We start from the raw sequence: 20,887 nt of genomic DNA, 5'->3' as shown, positions 1-20,887 counted from the left end.
CCACTGTAATGGAACAATATGCTAAAAAGCTCACAATACTTGTGACCCAATAAGCCGGTTGCAGTGAATCAGTTAAAGATGGTGTTTTCCTTAGCTTCCATAAACAGGTGGTTATGTGGGTTCAGCCTACATTGATAATATGGTTTGACTCAGTCCTTTTTTCAGGGGGTACTCAATGGTATGCAGTACTGGCACCTCTTTTTTGTTAAAAAGTGTGGCACTTACTGTAAAAACTTCATGGCGAGAACCAGCCTATTTTTCTAGGGGAAAAAACACTGGTTTACTGACTGCCCTATGACTCTCATTGTGCAATGGCACCCTCTACTGGACTGTTCTAGATATTTTACCCAAAGTTTCAGACATCATTGTATTTTCTTTTCTAGGCCGTACAGGAAGGTATACCTTGATAGAAAAATGGAGAGACACAGAGAGACACCTAGCACCTCATGAGAATCCTATCATTTCCTTGAACAAATGGGGGCAATATGCAAGTGATGTGCAGTTAGTATTGCGGCGTACTGGGCCATCTCTCAGCGAGAGGCCAACTTCAGACAGTGTTGCTCAGATACCAGAAAGAACTTTATACCGCCAGAGCTTACCTCCGCTGGCTAAGTTAAGGCCTCAGAATGATAAGTTGATAAAAAGGAGGGAGCCAAAAAGGAAATCGTTGACTTTCACAGGAGGGGCAAAAGGATTAATGGACATTTTTGGCAAAGGCAAAGAGTCTGAGTTCAAACAGAAAGTTCTCAACTGCAAGGCAACAGTTGATGAGCTGAAGAAGCTGATTCATTTCCAGACAGAGAAGCTGCAGTGCATTGAGAAACAGCTGGATTCAAATGATGCTGAAGTCAAGTACTGGGAGCACAAGTTTAATTACAGCCTGGAAGATGAAATTGTCAAACTGGAGCAGAAGATTAAAAGGAATGAGGTAGAGATTGAAGAGGAGGAATTCTGGGAAAATGAACTCCAGATCGAGCAAGAAAATGAGAAGCAACTGAAGGAGCAGCTCCAGGAGATCAGGCACAGGATTTTGGACTGTGAAAGCAAGCTGAAGGAATATGTGGCCCAGATCCATAGCATGGAAAGTGGCCTTGAGGCGGAAACGTTGCACCGGGAAGTGCAGGAGTTAAAAATAAACGAAGAAGAAGTCAAAGAGAAGATTGAAAAAGTGAAGGGTGAAATCGATATTCAGGGACAACAAAGTCTCAGGCTGGAAAACGGCATTAAAGCTGTTGAAAGGTCTCTGGGCCAAGCCACCAAGCGGTTACAGGTGAGTGGGTCTATCTCACGTGGACCAGGTTTATTTATTGATGTCGGCTAAATTATTCAATGTGACATGATTTCAACCATGTCATATACAGAATAGTAGACTGTGTCTAATGTTTGAGTAAAGGTGAATGGTTTATTACAAACTGTGTAGGTCAGCTGTGGGGAACCTGTCCCTGCAGATGTTATTGGAGGATGGCCAGAGTTGATGGTGGGCCAGCCACATTTGGAGGGCCTCGCACTCCTCATCCCATGGTTCCCTCTGAAGCAGGCATGATATATCAGTGATTTTTTCTACATAACTTTGTACTTCCTTGCTTCAGTTCCTCTCCCTGTGTGGGGACAGAAGAATGCAAAAGTGGCAAGAGTTTAAGCTCCGGTAATTGTAATGTAATGTAATGTAACCTTCGACACACTCAAGAGCTCTTGCATATAATTTTAAAATGGCATAGAAAAACAAATGGGGGGGCAAGCAAGCCATTGGTCCAAGGTGTATGTGGGGAAGTCATAGTAGTCTGTGCACATTCTTGAGGGAGAATTACTTAGTCGCTTGGGTTTTTACCTTTACCACCAAGCAAATAACTCCTGGGAGTCCTGGGAGTCCATAAAATTAAACCTAGTGATACTTCTGCTGCTGATGAAAAATGATTTAGAAATATTTGTATGGATTTGGTAGCCATATCTCATATCTTTCATAAATACTGCATTCTTACATGGAAACAGAATTGCTGAAAATGTCAAGATGCTACGCAAGGTTATATAGTTAGAAGAAATAAATCCAACATTTCTTATATGACATGAAAGATCTCTTGTGTATGTTCTAGGCTTTGCTAAAATCCTGCGAATTCCATTTAATTCTGTTTTATGTTTCAAGATCCCATCATTCTAGAGACAAAATTTTTAAATGTTGGTGGAAAGAATTATAGTCTGGATCAAATACACGAGTAAGAATCCTGCAGATGTTCTAAGTGTGGGGTTGACATTGTATCCCACACATGATGCAGCAGGGAACTCAATGCATGGAGTGCATATCATAGATGTGTACTGATTTCACACATTTCTTTCTCCCCACCCCCACCCCAATGGAGGAAATACTGTATCACATGTTACATCATATTTCTGGTCAGTAAATGTTTAACTTCTAGAGAGGATGGCATGGCATCATAAACCCTACTGGCTTACTCCCAGTTAAGGGACCTAATCCAGCCCCCCTCCCCTCAGTGTATGTTTCGTGCCAAGGACCCCGCTTTTGATAGCAGCAAAGAGAGAGAAAATCAAAGTAGACCCTGAGCTGTGGTGGGCAGAAATGCAAACCACCCCCTCCCTGGTGATCAACTGTCAGGGAAATGCAAACGGCTAGCCGAGGGGGGAGACAAGCACTTCTAGAGAGCCGAAAGAGCTAATTAGTAGCCTCTCATCTGACTCGGAGCCAGAATCAGGGAGGGGGGATTCAGAGCCCGGAAATAACTTTTCACAGAACAGAGGAAGTAAGAGGCGTTCCTTTCGACGATGGGCCTGCTGGGGGAGGAGGAGCAAAAGAACGCCATTCGAGGCATCTGATTGAGACAGGCACGGACGTGCCTTTGAAGCTCTTGTAACCGTTTGAACTTTGTAAATAAATCTTCAAAGCAAAACATGGCTGTGCGCCTACATGGCTGTGCGCCTGGAGCTTTATCTCTGCTAGTTTTGGCAGCACCAACCCCTTACATCAACTGAGGAGATAGCTGGGTGGGTGGGTCGGTGGGTGGGTGTTGTTCCAAATTAGCCAGGCGCATTTTGCACCTGGCTACTGGCCACTACTGGGACGCGGGTGGCGCTGTGGGTTAAACCACAGAGCCTAGGACTTGCCGATCAGAAGGTTGGCGGTTCAAATCCCCGTGACAGGGTGTGCTCCTGCCAACCTAGCAGTTTGAAAGCACGTCAAAGTGCAAGTAGATCAATAGGCACAATCTTAGTCTTCATAGTGCTATAGGTAGCATTACCACTGGAGAAGGAAACGTCTGCCCCTATTGCAATACAGATACTATAACCTTAAGAGTCGTCAGCACATCAGCTTTGGAACCATTTTCACTATATACATTTCCTCCATTTCTTCAGTTTTTCCACAGTCTTTTCAGGTGATGGAATTTGACTGCTTTGATAGATTTGGGTTAAATCTGAGGCAATATGATGAACCAAATTCTACTTCACCTCTTGATGCGTAATGTGCTCCCTTCTCTTAATGAGCTGCACATTCCCTTCAGTCCTTCTCTGTGTGTGCAAGCTAATGCTTCCATAACTCTCAGACGTGGAATCTTAAAAATACCTTAATGTGGCTTCCAGGGCAAGGTAAGGGCAGAATGTCAGTGCATGAGTTGGCATTTACATTATACACATGAAGTTTCTGAAAGAACCATTTGATTATCACTAAAGAAGACTTGAGGGTCCTTGAGTGCTGGGCTGTGGTGAAGTATGTGCATGTACGGTATAAAGCTCATCGTAATATAATTGTTTTGTGAGGAAATGGCAAATTCCAAATAAGGATCTCGAAAACAGATATTGCAAATCTTTAAGACCACCCATGGTTTTTTTCTGTTTTAAAGTGAAACCATACCCTCCTGGTTTCTGAGTATGTGTGAATAAGCTTGTTTACACCTTTTTTTAGGAAAGAGAACAAGAACTAGAGCAGCTGACAAAGGAGCTACGGCAAGTCAACCTCCAGCAGTTTATCCAGCAAACAGGGACAAAGGTCACTGTGCTACCAGCAGAACCTACTGAATTGGAGACTTCCCAAACAGAGCTTGAGAGGGGTATGTTGTAGGAATTGCGAAATAAGCCTATCTCATCCACTTTCCCTTCCTAAGCAAAAAAGAAAAGAAATAAAAATACAAAATCACACAGCACCTTCTCCCCTTCATTGGGGGGGGGGGGGAGAAGCACCTTCTTTTCTGCACACATGTGTACATTTGTGGGGCAACCCAGTCAGATGGGCAGACTACAAATAATAAAATTATCATCGTCGTGAATATGTCAGCATTGGAGGATTCTAGTCCATGGAAAGTTAGGCAAGATCACAATGGACTTGGGAGAGCAGCTGATGCGGACGTCTTTCATCTGTCCTTTGTGCTAACAGATATCTTCTTCTCTCACAGAAACAACTTTTCAGACTGGATCCCTGAAGCGCCCTGGTTCATCTAGACAGCTTCCTAGCAATCTTCGGATCCTGCAGAATCCATTGTCCTCTGGTTTTAACCCAGAGGGCATTTATGTATAACAGTAGATATCCCTGCTGGAAAGGACCTAGACAGGTACTGTGGGCCATATGCACTTCCCTCTTGCATCTCTTCTCCCAGAGATGTGTGGGGAGAGAAAAACTTCCTTTCAGAAGCTGCCAAGCATTGTTGTGAGTGGTTTTTTTTTTACAAAACCAGATCTACAATAAACTTGGAATCCTGCCCCAAGCACTGATGACAATGAAGAACAAAAGGGACTGTGGAGGAGCACTTCAGCAATGGTGCAAAATAGTTATAGTGCAAATACCTATCTTTTTTAATTGCTATTTTGGAAGCATTTAGAGAAGTATTATTTCTTAGCAGCATAAATGGCTGGTTGTAGTGCAAGAAACGGGGGTTTAATTTATTCCATTTGATCAGTGGATGTGTGAATGTTGCCATGACATAGGAACACTTCTTGCCTAAGAGCAGGACTACATATTAAGCCCAACCCAGGACTGCTGCCTTAAACAGCACTCCATATTCATTACTCCCCATCTCCACTCATGCTTGTAGAATCACTTGTGTCATTCCCTGATGTCACCATGTTGTGAATTTACCCCCCTGTCTACACATCCATTCCCACATTCAGTTTAATGTCACAACCTGGAATAAGGACTCTTGCACGCTACAGGGGAGAGGGGAGAATGCAACACAGGGGGGGCCTTTTCAGTGGAAGCCCTGTGCCAGGCTTAATTTGTAATTCCATTCTCAAAGGGTGTTTGCAGCCTGAAAGGGTGTTTATGTGTAGAAGAGGGAGAGAATTTGCACGTGCATGAGTTTAGAATGAAAACAGACTACAGTGATTCACAATGACAGAATGTTGTTAGGGGAGAAAGATGCAGAATCTTTAAAATAGCCTCTGATATTTTTTCTCTGTTGCAAATTATGTTATGTTGGAATCATTGCAGGATTTTTACTATGACTTATTCCATGGGACTTAATCCTCACTTCATAAGGAGGCGTTCAGTATGTGAAGATCTTCTAAGTAGATTTTTTTATTAAATTTATATTTGAAATATTTTGCCACAATAAATACACTTAAGTACAAAACACTACGAGACATCTTTAGTCATGCCAAAGGAATCTATCACTGTTTTGGTTTTTTTGTCTAGCGTTTTTTTCACTATAGTATTTCCCCCCTACTTACAGCGTTCTTGTATCGTCATAGGCCTTGCTCGTCCAAAAAGACACAATAACTCAGTATAATGCTGTCATGTGCTACTTTTGACTCACTGAGCCAGGCAGGTGTTTGAAAACCCTCCTGTTTCTGCAGTACCAGATAGGCAGCAAAACCAAGAGATTTATCAAGCCATATGATGGTGTTTGCCACACACAGCTGGTGTTTTTCCAGCAAGGTGGGTGGGAAGAGAGAGATCAGCTATTGTGCAGGTCCAGTCTAATGGCTTGCTTAAATAACCAAACAGTATTCCTTTTTTAAGTTATGTAAAAGTGCAAAAAAAACCCCCAACTTTTCTGCTCCTTTGTTACAATGCAAAAAAGACTCCAATGAAATTGCCCTCTTTTAAAATGGGAACTCATTCATTTATGAAACCAAGAACAATAGAGGTAGGTGTAGAGAAGAAAAGTACATGTGCAAGCGAAATAGGAATAAGTGCATAAAAATCCTTGTGCATGGCAAGTTTTGTTTTGATGACTGGATCTATGATTATTTGACTCGTGTATTGAAACAGAACTGTAAGATCATAATTATTTCTGGGTATTTCAAGAGATTACAAGGTACATACTAGAATCCAGACCTCACCTATTTTTCAGTTTGCATGAACAACAACTAGTATCATCAGATTCATAAAGGGCTCTTTGACTTTCTTGGCAACATTCTAGGATTGCTCCTGCAGACAGTTTGGCACTCATTACCCATAAGTTCAGGAATCGTTTTTAAGACAAATGCTAGCCTTAAAGTTTCCAGAAATTGGAATCTCATTGAATTGGGACTTTAGCGTACAATTAAATGCTTAAATCTCATTCATTTCATTGGGATTTAAGGGGACTGTTTTATATGGATCATGCCCCTAGGTCAACACAGTCTATTCAGATCCTTCATTGCAGGACAGGGTTCTTTCTTACTTCAAGGAATGTCCAGAAGTCAGTGCATCGTATGCAGACACCTATTTATTCGCAAAGCAGAACATTTAAGGGGTATATCTCTAAAGTCCTTTAAAAATAAAATAGTTTATAGAAACCAATAGCTTGATTAATTTAATAAGCAGACCAAAATTTAAATCAAGCTTCCATTTCCATTTAAGAATGCTCCTCATTCATTGCTATATTCTAAAAATAAATAAAGATGCATTTCAAACTGAAACAGATATAGGAAAATACACAGAAATGTGTTTGATTTTCATGGTTTTCACTAGAAATGTTACTCTTCAAATAAACCTGTGAAAATATAAAATATCTTTCTTAAAATAAAAAAGTCCATAGAAGAGACTATTTTTCCTTTTCCCCCTGTCAACAAATGAGACAATAGACTGCATTAATCTACTGTTTCACTAGTCAGAACAACTAAGCCCTGGGTGGTTTGGAGTCCTCAAATTGGCATTAACATGGAAGGAGAAAAATAGTCAAGCATGAGACACAAAATCAACAGAGTGGTGTGGTAGCCAATTTTTCTTGAGCATATATGCATTTCTTGTCAAGTCCTATACAAGAGCAAACTTAATTTTTTGAGTTTAAGTCAGTATTTGTGGCAGTATTGGGGGTGGAGGACTCCTTGGAAAAGGGAATGAGTGCCAGGTCCATAACCTGTGTGTGGGAAGCCCCACCTGGAAAGTGACCCCTGGCAAAGTTCCTTGGGGGCAACTGGTGTCCTCCCTTTGCCACTGCGTTGACAACTGAGGGACCTGGAGAAGTCTGTCCAGGAGCCTGTGTTTGGCCCAGGGGTGCAAATAGACTTGGTCCAGGCTCACCCCCAACTTAAAAAACAAAGAAGCAGACCCTTGCCTTGAAATTAACCACAAATATTTCCAAGGGTCTTAGGGAGATAATTTAGCAGCTGATCTTATTGATCTCAGGGTCATTGTAAAGGGCCTCTGGGAAGATTCACATTACCTCAGTCAGTATTATGTTTGTTAAAGCGTGCCCTCAAATAGACATTTTGCACACAGGTTTTCAGAGAAGAAATATTTATATTTCTAAAGAGATGGTGACACTTGGTATGAGGCACTCGTGTCTGAGAATATTTGCAAATATAAAGCTTGAGATTATGGGTGAAACTGTTAGCTGTATTTTGAGTTAGACCCATTGAAATGAAAGCAAATGGCTAAAGTCCATTGATTTCAGGGGGCCGGCTCAAAGTGTGACCATTGCCCTACATATGTATGAGACCTGAAGATAAATGTTCATCGTTCATGGGTCTGCTCATTCACATGAATCTTAAGAACAGCAGCTTTCAAAAGAACCTTTGTGTCTCTAATATGTAATATAAGGAGGTTTAGGTTGGTAACATGGTTTGTACCTTGTAGCTGCAATATTGTACGTTTATGGGGTGGTAGAATGAATAATACTTTCTCATCACCACCCCTGCCCCAACTCTCAAATTTACATGAATTCCAAATGTGCTTTGCCATATGTTAATTGGGCCTTAATTATCCATGTAAATAGAAAAAAACTGTATTCAGATTTATTTTAGTTCTGTGCTGTATTTTTTATGTCAAAAAGTGCTACTTTTTTATATCCTAGCCTTTTTTTAAGACCATTGGTTTATTCTATTCATTACAATATTTTAATTTGTATGAAGGCTGTCAGTTATATGGAGATGACAAAACAAACCATTCTGTCAATTTATTTATTCAGTATTTTTGCTGCTTTACTTTTGGAAATAAAGTTTTCATTGCCAATACAGTAGCAAATTTAAAAACGACTCCATTTAATTGTGTATTTATACAGGTATCAAAATAAAACTAACATTTTTAATGTTAAAACCAGCATTAATGCTTCACAACAATAGAACTGTGCACGATTTTGCTTTGAACTTCGAAGTAAAGTTGATTCCTCTTCAGCAGATTCCTCACAGGCACACTTAAACTTGAGCAGGCTCTATACCACACAGCTGCAAAAAAGGTTACAGACAAATCCCATGACTGTGTGTTTTGTGTGACAGTGCCATTTCCTTCTGCTTGTGTCATTTCCCTGTTGGTGAGTGGGTCATGTGCAACTGACCACACTTGGGGCTTTGTTGTTGAGAATAAAGTTAAGAAAAGGAGGTAGAAGAAGACAGTTGGGTGCACGGAAGAGTGCACGGAAACGCTGTTTACCTTCCTGTTACAGCGGTAGCTATTTATCTACTTGCACAGGTGTGCTTTTGAACTGCTAGGTTGGCAGGAGATGGGGCAGAGCAGCGGGAGCTCACTCCGTTGTGGGGATTCGAATGGCCAACCTTCTGATGGGCAAGCGCAAGAGGCTCATTGGCTTAGACTACAGCACCACCCACATCCCTGAGTGTACAAGTGTTCCAGGGACTGCTCTGGTGCTGTTTCTTCAGCATTGGTGTTTGTCAAATTAAGGCAACGAACAAGAGGTTCCAGCGGGACAAGCTTTCTGGGACGTTGCACTAGGATAAACAAAATTATGTTGGTCTGTCAAGTGCTAAGGAAAAAATGTGCAGATGTTGCTGAGGCTCAGATTTGGCAAAGGCGAAGTGCAGTGTAGTTAACACAAGAGGGCAGCAAGAGGCTTCTGTACTTGGGAGGCATTGCTGCTGCTCAGCTGCTCCATATATGCCTAAGCTCCCCTGGTACCAAAATGGTGTTTAAGTGCCTTGTGATATGCAAGACAACTTCCCTTTAGCAGATGGCTGAGATGGAGACTTCCATTCCTCCCTTGCTCATTTAAAGACATCACATTTTTATTACATTTATAGCTGAGCTTTCTTCCGAAAGCACCTTCCATGTCAGTCTCACATAGACAACATTGCATTAGTCCAGGTGGGACTTCACCAGAGCAGGGGCAACTGAGGCCAGGCTACCCCAGGGCAGCAGTGGCTGCAGCTGACAAAGCAATCCAAGCACCAGTTGGAATCCAGGAGTTCTCCCAGGCTACAGCCTGTTTGTCCTCTGTTTTTCATAAAAAAAATACAGACTAAAACAAAACTCTACAAGAAAGAAAAACTCAAATAGTTATATAGATTAAAATAGCTCAGATGGTAAGAAAACAACAAACACTAACTTATCCAGCTAATTAACATAAATGCTTACACTGAAATCTCAGTAGACTGATTGTAGCTAATTGTTTCTCAGGTTCTAACCCATTCCCATAAACCACTCTTATAATATCACCACAGTATCGTATACAGAAGCTGTATTGATTTTGGGAGCCAGAAGCTTGCAACCACATGGGAAATGTGTACATTTTAGAGTAAGATGATGGTTTGAGCAACACCTTTTCACATTGCACTTTGACTCTGCTGCACTCCAGCTCTGGGGCCCCATCCAAGTACCAGAATATTGTGTTTCAGGAGATAGCTTCTAGTAGCATCAATAATGGTAGTTTTGAGTTCCCTAAAAAATACAGGGCTGATCCAGAAACAGGACTTCTTCAATATCACAGTAAATTAATAATTCTGCTGGGATTAAATCTTTTAATTGTTCCTGCTGGCCTTGCTAGGCATCTCATGCCACAGCAGTGCAGGAGGTTGGACTAGATGACTCTGGGGGACCCTTCTAACTCTAGCACTCTATGAAGTTTCCACACAAGCTTAGTGCAGCCTCCCAGGTTTCTGTCCATGCCTGGTGGTATATGGACATTATAATACTGGGAAGCCTACAAAGGTGCCAGAAGCACTGGATTCAGATATTTGAAGAGTCTTTCCTCTAATCTGAAGGTCTGAAATGTATGCTATTGCTTGGCATAAGATGGGATGTGTTTTTTGCTAAAGGCAGATTTTTTAAAAAATGTTTCATCTGCTGGATTTTAATAGCTTGCTTTGAAATGTTGCCTGCCTTGAATCTAAAACATTATTTAAAGACAGCAGTCCTGCTCCAGGCAATGGTCCTCAAAGTGCCCAGCATGGTCTTCCAAGACTAAACAAAGCTGTTCATATCTGAGGTGTGATATAAACCACATGAGCATTTGGCTCAGAAGAAAGCTCTGTGCCTGTGGCAGTTGCATGGCAGGCAAGCATTCAACAGGTGATCCTTTCCTAGCAGTAGAGGATATGATCTTATTCCATTTCTTCCTGTCCTGAAATTACAAAACAAATTGAAAACTCTGCTTCTGGATGGGATAGTGGGGAGGGGAGTGAACTTAGCAATATTTCAGGCCCAAACTGGCTCCTTCACTTACTAAACACGTGAGGTGTCCCCTGTGCTTTTTAACAACTAGCAGAAATTCAGCAGGTGCAACTTTCCATGCCTGAAAGGGAAAAACCTTCTAACTGTTGGTTTATTCTTGCTATGCAGCTGTGGAAGGATTTAATTCTCACTTCGTTTTCCTTTCTCACTCCCCCTTCTTCAAGCGGAAACCACGGCTCTTTCCTATGCTCATCTCTTCCATCCCCACCCACTATCCCCAGGAGCAGAGGAACAGGCCTGTCAAGAGTTTGCTGACTTGGAGCAGCCAAGCAGCCAGTCACATACAAAGCCATGTGATAGGCCTTGCTGCTGCTGCTGCTGCTGCTGCCGCGGCAGTTCCCTGTTGCTTCTGCTGCAAGCCCTGTACTTTGAATTAGCTTGGGAGGAGAAAGATTCACTGCTAGGAAACCAAATAACACTCACCAGCTGTTGAATAGTGGGTAGACATAGCAGACGACACAGCGATTTCTCCAAAGCAGCTCTTTATTTGTAAGCTAGAATAGAACTGAACAGCAAATAGCTCAGCCGGCCTGCTTTTATAGGCAGCCGGCTGTCAACATTGTAGCAACAACAACCCAGGGTTTCCTGCCTAAAGTAACTTACGTGGACCTGAGTGAAAACTATATACATGATGCTCCTGGTGGCCAGGGTGAGAACTTCAATACATAACACCAGCCTCTTCCAAATCTTGTCGCTTCAGCAAGATCCAGTGGCTTATTCCATCCCCACACAAAGCCTTTCTGTTCCTTAATGATGCCCCGTTTAGCATCATGCCTCGTCCAATCCTGTGGTCTTCAATGATGCATACCTTCAAGAATTTAACTCTAATCTGATCTATCTACATGAGCAACCACATGCTGGCTGGGTCCAGGTACAAAGGTGAGGAGCATCCTTGCAGATAACATAACCTAGTCCAGGTCTTGGGAAATCCTTGGGGTTCACTTCCATTAATTAGAAGAAATGACAAAATTAATTTGTTGTGCTACAGGAGGTGCTAAGGAATTGTGCCTTGCCTATCCACTGTTGGGCTGGCAAGTCCCCTGTTTTAAAGTATTCACACTATTCTTAACAATAGTGTGCCCTAGGCTAAGAGTACAATAGGTTCAGGAGTATAGCAAAATATTGTTTTATTTATTATTAGTAAATAATAACACTGCATCACATTTGCTGCACTTTATAAGCCTATTGGAAGGTCGGCAGTTTGAATCCCTGTGACGGGGTGAGCTCCTGTTGCTCGGTCCCTGCTCCTGCCAACCTAGCAGTTCGAAAGCACATCAAAGTGCAAGCAGATAAATAGGTACCGCTCCGGCAGGAAGGTAAACAGCGTTTCCGTGTGCTGCTCTGGTTCGCCAGAAGCTGCTTAGTCATGCTGGCCACATGACCCGGAAGCTGTCTGCGGAGAAACGCTGGCTCCAAGAGCTGGAAAATATCAAAAGATCAGCTGGTACAACTTTCTCCCAAAGGCAGGACCATTTACCCAACCACTGCATCCCTACAGCAAAATCCAGATGACAGTCTGCATACAAGCAAAGAGCAGGTACATGCACCACATTGGCAGTTAAATGACTCCAGATTATTATCACAAACAAACAAAGGCATAAATTGAACTGGGAAGCCTCAAATCCTTCAAGATTGCAAATGTACCTACTTTCCTTTCCAGTAGTGAACTTGGAAAGTCACTCTCCTGGGCTCTCCAGAGCTTGGGGGTGGAAGAATGGAGAGAATGTAACAGAGACTGAGGATTAAAGCTGGAGTTAGAGATGACAGACCAACGCACTCAGAGAGGCAAGATGAAGTATTATTTTGCAATACTAATGAAACCCAAGCTGTTGTGATTTTATGAAATTGGATATATCTTGCAAAGAAAAATGAATCTGGAACTGTGAAGGATAAAAAATGGTTTCTATGGTCTTTGCTGTACATGGGGGAGAGGAAAGCATTAATGTTAATTCTTTTATATATAACTCTGTGGGAACAAAGTTCTTGGTGACGATAAAGGTAACATGGACAGAGAAGAGACCAGACCCTGATGTCTGGGAAACTTGATACCACCAAGGATTGTTTTACTGCATAACAATGAGCGTCTGGAAACCTTGGAGTTTGCTTACCTCTGTGGAGCAGGATTGGAATGCAGTGACTGAAGAGGATATCTAATTTACCATCGCCAGTCACACTTTTGCACATGTAGAACAGCGGAAGGGATAAGTTGTATCTGTGGACTATTGATTTATAACTAATAATTTCTGTGGGCTGACAAAGTGAAGAGTAACTCAACTTGAGATTTGGGAATATGTTATAGTTCAGGGGTCCCCAAACTAAGGTCCGCGGGCCGGATAAGGCCCGAGGGACTCATTTATCTGACTCGCGGCAATCCTCGCTGCCCGCTGCCACTGCCCACTCTTACCAGCACTGCGCTGTGCAGCTGCCCACTTCCGGGTCAGAGGAAGTGAGAGCATTTGGGTCAAAATTAAGGGAGAGAAGAATAACAGTGACCTCATTGTGGGAGTTTACTATAGATCCCCAAGCCAAACGGAGGACATAGATGATGCCTTCCTGGAACAGATGGCCAAGCATGCAAAAGGAAGGGAGATAGTAGTAATGGGGGACTTCAATTACCCGGATATTTGTTGGATGTCAAACTCAGCCAAGAGCATAAGGTCAAACAGATTCCTCACTGCCCTTGCAGACAACTTCATTGTCCAGAAAGTGGGAGAAGCAACAAGAGGAACAGCCATTTTAGATCTGGTCCTAACCAATGTTGATGACCTGGTTAGTGGGGTAAAAGTGGAAGGATCATTAGGCGCGAGTGATCATGCTCTTCTGAAGTTTACTATACAGCGGAAAGGAGCAGCCAAGCATACTAGGACTCAATTTCTCGACTTTAAGAAAGCCGACTTCATAAAGCTTAGGGAAGTGCTGGGTGAGATCCCATGGACAGTAATACTAAAAGGAAAGGGAGTTCAAGATGGCTGGGAGTTTGTTAAGAGGGAGATAGTAAAAGCACAACTTCAGGCAATACCAATGAGACGGAAACATGGAAGGTGCCTAAAGAAGCCAGGGTGGCTATCTAAAGAACTTTTAACTGAGTTAAGATTAAAAAAGGATGGGTACAAAAAATGGAAAAGGGGGGAAACCACCAAAGAGGAATTCAAACAAATAGCCAGCACGTGTAGACACAAAGTCAGAAAAGCTAAAGCACAAAATGAACTCAGGCTTGCTAGAGAGGTTAAAAGCAACAAAAAAGGCTTTTATGGGTATGTTCGTAGCAAAAGGAAGAACAAAGAAACCGTGGGGTCACTCAGAGGAGAAGATGGTGAAATGCAAACAGGGGACACAGAAAGGGCTGAACTCCTCAATGCCTTCTTTGCCTCAGTCTTCTCCGATAAAGAAAACAATGCCCGACCTGAAGAATTTGGAGCAAATGATTCAGCAGAGGAAACACAGCCCAGAATAACTAAGGAGATAGTACAAGAATACTTGGCTAGTCTAGATGTATTCAAGTCTCCAGGGCCAGATGAACTGCATCCAAGAGTATTAAAAGAACTGGCAGATGTGATTTCAGAACCACTGGCAGTCATCTTTGAGAATTCCTGGAGAACAGGCGAAGTCCCGGCAGACTGGAGGAGGGCAAATGTTGTCCCTATTTTCAAAAAGGGGAAAAGAGAGGACCCAAATAATTATCGCCCAGTCAGTCTGACATCAATACCAGGGAAGATTCTGGAGCAGATCATTAAGCAAACAGTCTGTGAGCACCTAGAAAGGAATGCTGTGATCACCAATAGTCAGCATGGATTTCTGAAAAATAAGTCATGTCAGACTAACCTGATCTCGTTTTTTGACAGAATTACAAGCCTGGTAGATGAAGGGAACGCAGTGGATGTAGTCTACCTTGATTTCAGCAAGGCATTTGACAAGGTGCCCCATGATATTCTTGTAAAGAAGCTGGTAAAATGCGGTCTTGACTATGCTACCACTCAGTGGATTTGTAACTGGCTGACTGACCGAACCCAAAGGGTGCTCATCAATGGTTCCTCTTCATCCTGGAGAAGAGTGACTAGTGGGGTGCCACAGGGTTCTGTCTTGGGCCCGGTCTTATTCAACATCTTTATCAACGACTTGGATGATGGACTCAAGGGCATCCTGATCAAATTTGCAGATGACACCAAACTGGGAGGGGTGGCTAACACCCCAGAGGACAGGATCACACTTCAAAACGACCTTGACAGATTAGAGAACTGGGCAAAAACAAACAAGATGAATTTTAACAGGAAGAAATGTAAAGTGTTGCACTTGGGCAAAAAAAATGAGAGGCACAAATACAAGATGGGGGACACCTGGCTTGAGAGCAGTACATGTGAAAAGGATCTAGGAGTCTTGGTTGACCACAAACTTGACATGAGCCAACAGTGTGACGCGGCAGCTAAAAAAGCCAATGCAATTCTGGGCCTCATCAATAGGAGTATAGCATCTAGATCAAGGGAAGTAATAGTGCCACTGTATTCTGCTCTGGTCAGACCTCACCTGGAGTACTGTGTCCAGTTCTGGGCACCACAGTTCAAGAAGGACACTGACAAACTGGAACGTGTCCAGAGGAGGGCAACCAAAATGGTCAAAGGCCTGGAAATGATGCCTTATGAGGAACGGCTAAGGGAGCTGGGCATGTTTAGCCTGGAGAAGAGGAGGTTAAGGGGTGATATGATAGCCATGTTCAAATATATAAAAGGATGTCACGTAGAGGAGGGAGAAAGGTTGTTTTCTGCTGCTCCAGAGAAGCGGACACGGAGCAATGGATCCAAACTACAAGAAAGAAGATTCCACCTAAACATTAGGAAGAACTTCCTGACAGTAAGAGCTGTTCGACAGTGGAATTTGCTGCCAAGGAGTGTGGTGGAGTCTCCTTCTTTGGAGGTCTTTAAGCAGAGGCTTGACAACCATATGTCAGGAGTGCTCTGATGGTGTTTCCTGCTTGGCAGGGGGTTGGACTCGATGGCCCTTGTGGTCTCTTCCAACTCTATGATTCTATGATTCTATGATTCTATGATTCTATGAACACCAGAAATAGCTTGTACGCATGTGCAAGCATTATTTCTGGTGCACATCCGGGTCAGAGGAGGCCCATGCACATGCGCACAAGCTACTTCTGGTGCTCTTCCGACCCGGAAGTATGCCGGAAATAGCTTGTGCGCACGCGTATGGGCAAGCGCTCTCCCGCCCTCCGGCCTGCTGCATGATCGGCGCTGGAGACACTGGCCTGAGGCACGGTAAGTATGCTGACCCCTGTTATAGTTACTGTAAATAAAAGTCTAAGCAGGAATTGAAATATGTACAGTTGATGGGAAATGAAGAAGGGGAAAAATAAAATATTTTATCATTTTGTCATTATTAAGCATTGAAATGGAATTAGGAAATATACGTTACAATGAGCAGAGAGTAAGGAAGTAAAGAGAAACATAGCAGCAGGGTAGGAAGTAAATTTTGTATTAAATTTGAATTAATTTGATGTTAATTTGTTTTTAAAAATTGAAAAGCAATAAAAACGTATTAGCAGAAAAGGGATTGCAAATGTATCTGACAAGAGCAGGTGGACAGCATTCCGTCCTTAACCCAAATATATGGTCAATAAAACCTGTAGCATAGGCAAGACCCTGCCACTAAGATAGTGTTGCCATTTTGTTGAGCTTTTTTGGGAAAGTTGTTGAGCTGCCATAGGTATAGACTGCCATACATCCGGATTTTCCTGGACATTTAAGCGATTTCCACCTGGGCGCTGTTTCCAGCAGCCAAATCCCAGCAATACCCAGGAAATTCCAGACATATGGCAGCCCTACACTAAGCTATCACAAAGCAATTTCGGTTGATACATCTGTATGCTACTTGTTATCCAGTCTCTCATACTGGCAATTTAGTGAACTAGTGCAAAGGCCCAATTTAAATTAAATACAATTAACAAACGTCATGCTGCTGATGCAATGTTTAAAAGGTTAATACTACGTCTGGCCTTGGGCCTTTTTCTTGCACATCAGCGGTCTGTAACCTCCATGCAGGGGGAGCAGATGGCCAGACACATGGCCTGTGTGCACGTTGGCTGTGGCTGCACCATGCTGAAGGATGAGCCTCCATCACTGGGACAGAAAGCACCCTGATATTTCAGTGTCCAATTTCTCCTATAGCTCCATTTTCATCACATCAGTGTCCTCACGAAATTGGGCAACTGAAACCAGTGAGACAGCAGGGGGAGCCCAGAACCATATTTTTGGATAAGCATTCCTTCCATAAGCTGCAGGACATTTTTGGGTAAAGGGTGATTTATTTTCAAGTTGCAGTTAGGTCTGATAAAAAAAATCACTCCAAAAGTCATACTCTTTTTATTTATTTTTTTGCAGATCCTAGCCAACCAACCTGGCTAGGTTGCATCGGCCCAGAATTCTGGTTGCGTTGGCCCAGAATTAAGGGCCACCAAAAGGGGCTTTGGGTCCAGCTGGGTCAGGAGCAGTATGCTGTTCCCCCTTCACCCCCACATGAAATCTACTTGACAGAATCTCTCTGACATGCAGGGGACTGGGCATGCGCAAAGCCACCCCCTCCCCCACAAGGTCCATGGCACAACTTAGGTTCTGCTACTGAACAGTGTCCAGTCATATCTGTAGGTCATACACACCAATAAGAGCAATCCAACACACAAATCAGTGTTAATGATAGTTGTGTGATGGGTGTGCTTGGCAGCTTGGGTCCCTAAAGGGTTTCTCTAACATTTGTTTACCATGCACACTAAAAACTGAAGCCGCACAGGCCAAAGGCAGTATTTGAAGGAAGTATCAGCACTCAAATTAGCAGGGGGGTGGTAGGTTGGTGCCCGAACCTGTGACCTTTGGGGGCAGCTCCATAGCTCTTGTTTTCAGGAGGCGACAGAGGGGCATGATTTGACTAAAATGGGTTAAGGAAATGGGACTTGCCAATTTCATTAAGGGTCTGCCTACCTTTGCCACAGTGAAAGAGAGTAGCACATCCATTAACCAATTTAATAATTGAATTGACTCAAGTGGTGTATTCTCATGCAGGGAAGTGAGAGCTGTTCTGAAGGAAGTGACAATATCTGTATGAGCAAATAAATAAAGAAGAATCAGATGTAAGTGTGTGATGGTGCAAATAAGGGTGCCTTCTATTTACTGGTGTCCATGAGGGGGCTCATGTGGAAGTGGTGTTTTTTCAAAACAAGATTTGTGAAGCTGCGGTTTTGTGTGGAAGCTTTCTGTCATAGGGCTGCTGTCACCACGCAAACAATGGTGTTTGTAGAGACTCGAATAACTACTCAAAAGCTTGCAGGGCAGCAGCTGAAGAAGGTGCAAAAAAGGGTTTTCTTGTGTGTGTTACTTGTGGCTGATTAGCTGCTCTTCCTGTGCAAAGGTCAGAGGGGGCAGGGCTTCTGTTGAGGTAGGTGATTAGCTGTGGGAGGAGCTTATCAGAGCTTGCAGGGCAGCGGCGCGCGCAGTTTGATCCATCTTTTAGATTTAGGGGAGCTAGTCTCACACGTTTGTTGGTTTTTTTTGGGGGGGGGTTATTTGTCCTGTCTTCACGCTTTTTATGATGGAGGACCGCTGTAGTCACCCCCAACGACATGTTCTCAAGATGGAGGGTGAGGGAACAGCTGCAGTCGCCTGCGATTCCTGCGCAATGTTTGCCATCTTGCCAAAGGTTGCAGGCAGCTTTACTTAAAGCAATTGCATGTTGATTGCCCTCTTACAATACAAAGTCCAGCAACTGGAGGAACGGGTAGCTACGCTCCAAAGAATTAGAGAGCTGGAGCTCTTCTTGGAAGCAACAGAGCACACCATCTCCACCAAGGAGGAGACAGGGGACTCCCCTGAGAAGGAGGCTAGTTCACCAACACAGGAGCCAGATATATGGAGAAACGTGACTCAAAGAAGTAGGAGGCCCAGGGTTCGCTCTGATTGTTTAGAAATACACAATCGCTTTGAGGTCCTCTCCCCTAGCATGGAAGACGTAGAGCAGACTCCATTTGAGGATCTCTCCCTCATTACGGTCGATCAGGTATATGAAGACGAGCAGCAAAGTCAGTCCTCAGGGAATGTGCAGGCGACCTTGGAACGGCCAGCTCACAGAAGAACCCCGACCAGACCTAAGAGTGTAGTGGTGATAGGGGATTCCCTACTGAGGGGAACAGAAGCAGTGATCTGTGGGCCTGACAAGATGTCTCGGGAAGTGTGCTGTCTCCCCGGGGCTAAGATCCAAGATGTAACTGAACGACTGCAATGAATCATAAAACCCACTGACAAATACCCCTTCCTCTTGGTTCATGTGGGAACCAATGACACTGCAAGCAATAGCCTCCAGAGGATCAAAAGAGACTACGAGGCTCTGGGCAGGAAATTGAAGCAATTAAATGCACAAATTGTCATCTCATCTGTCCTCCCAGTTGAAGGACGTGGCCCAGGGAGAGAGGGAAAAATAGTGGAAGTGAACAACTGGCTTTGCAAATGGTGTAAACAGGAACGGTTTGGATTCTTAGATCACGGGCTGCAGTTTATTGAAGATGGACTTCTGGCAAGCGATGGGCTGCACCTCACAACGGTTGGGAGGAATGTTTTTGCCAAAAATCTCAGAAACCTCATCAGGAGGGCTTTAAACTGACTAATGTGGGGGAGGGAGACAGTGCTCCTGAAGGTAGGAGTCTATCAATTGATGAAGATGATCATCCAAATGTCATAGACCAAATGGAGCAAACAGCACACAGACCTAGTGGTGGGAGGAAAAAATCCTTAAATAAGAGACACGGGGGAATGATTAATGGACTTCAATGTCTGTACACTAATGCGCAAAGTATGGGAAATAAACAAGATGAGCTTGAGCTCTTGGTACAGCAAACTAAATATGACATAATAGGCATCACTGAAACCTGGTGGGATAAGTCCCACGATTGGAATGTAATAATGGAGGGATACAATCTATTTCAGAGAAACAGACCAGACAAGAAAGGAGGAGGAGTGGTGTTATATGTCAGGGATGTGTATACCTGTGAAGAGATCCAAGATTTAGAACCTCAAAGCCAAAGTGAGAGCATATGGGTCAAAATTAAGGGAGAGAAGAATAACAGAGACCTCATTGTGGGAGTTTACTATAGATCCCCAAGCCAAACGGAGGACATAGATGATGCCTTCCTGGAACAGATGGCCAAGCATGCAAAAGGAAGGGAGATAGTAGTAATGGGGGACTTCAATTACCCGGATATTTGTTGGATGTCAAACTCAGCCAAGAGCATAAGGTCAAACAGATTCCGCACTGGCCTTGCAGACAACTTCATTGTCCAGAAAGTGGGAGAAGCAACAAGAGGAACAGCCATTTTAGATCTGGTCCTAACCAATGTTGAGGACCTGGTTAGTGGGGTAGAAGTGGAAGGATCATTAGGAGCGAGTGATCATGCTCTTCTGAAGTTTACTATACAGCGGAAAGGAGCAGCCAAGCATACTAGGACTCAATCTCTTGACTTTAAGAAAGCCGACTTCATAAAACTTAGGGAAGTGCTGGGTGAGATCCCATGGACAGTAATACTAAAAGGAAAGGGAGTTCATGATGGCTGGGAGTTTGTTAAGAGGGAGATAGTAAAAGCACAACTTCAGGCAATACCAATGAGACGGAAACATGGAAGGTGCCTAAAGAAGCCAGGGTGGCTATCTAAAGAACTTTTAACCGAGTTAAGATTAAAAAAGGATGTGTACAAAAAATGGAAAAGGGGGGAAACCACCAAAGAGGAATTCAAACAAATAGCCAGCACGTGTAGACACAAAGTCAGAAAAGCTAAAGCACAGAATGAACTCAGGCTTGCTAGAGAGGTTAAAAGCAACAAAAAAGGCTTTTATGGGTATGTTCGTAGCAAAAGGAAGAACAAAGAAACAGTGGGGTCACTCAGAGGAGAAGATGGTGAAATGCAAACAGCGGACACAGAAAGGGCTGAACTCTTCAATGTCTTCTTTGCCTCAGTCTTCTCCGATAAAGAAAACAATGCCCGACCTGAAGAATTTGGAGCAAATGATTCAGCAGAGG

The 20,887-nt window shown here is 43.3% G+C and overlaps 1 protein-coding gene across 4 annotated transcripts in view; it reads left to right on the top strand.

Annotated features, from left to right (window-relative positions):
- RASSF8 (Ras association domain family member 8) overlaps positions 1-8,397 on the top strand; it is a 129,692-nt gene extending 121,295 nt beyond the window's left edge. For all 4 annotated transcript variants that reach the window (XM_028747594.2, XM_028747598.2, XM_077935657.1 and 1 more), the window contains 3 exons: positions 384-1,270; positions 3,911-4,055; positions 4,398-8,397. In XM_028747594.2, coding sequence (XP_028603427.2) covers positions 384-1,270; positions 3,911-4,055; positions 4,398-4,519 — 1,154 coding nt within the window. In that variant the 3' untranslated portion in view covers positions 4,520-8,397. The remainder of the gene's footprint in view (positions 1-383; positions 1,271-3,910; positions 4,056-4,397) is intronic.
- The last annotated feature ends 12,490 nt before the right edge of the window (positions 8,398-20,887 follow it).

The sequence above is a fragment of the Podarcis muralis genome, chromosome 10 (assembly GCF_964188315.1).
Source record: "Podarcis muralis chromosome 10, rPodMur119.hap1.1, whole genome shotgun sequence".
NCBI lineage: Eukaryota > Metazoa > Chordata > Lepidosauria > Squamata > Lacertidae > Podarcis > Podarcis muralis.
This window is presented reverse-complemented; position numbering and strand designations above follow the sequence as displayed.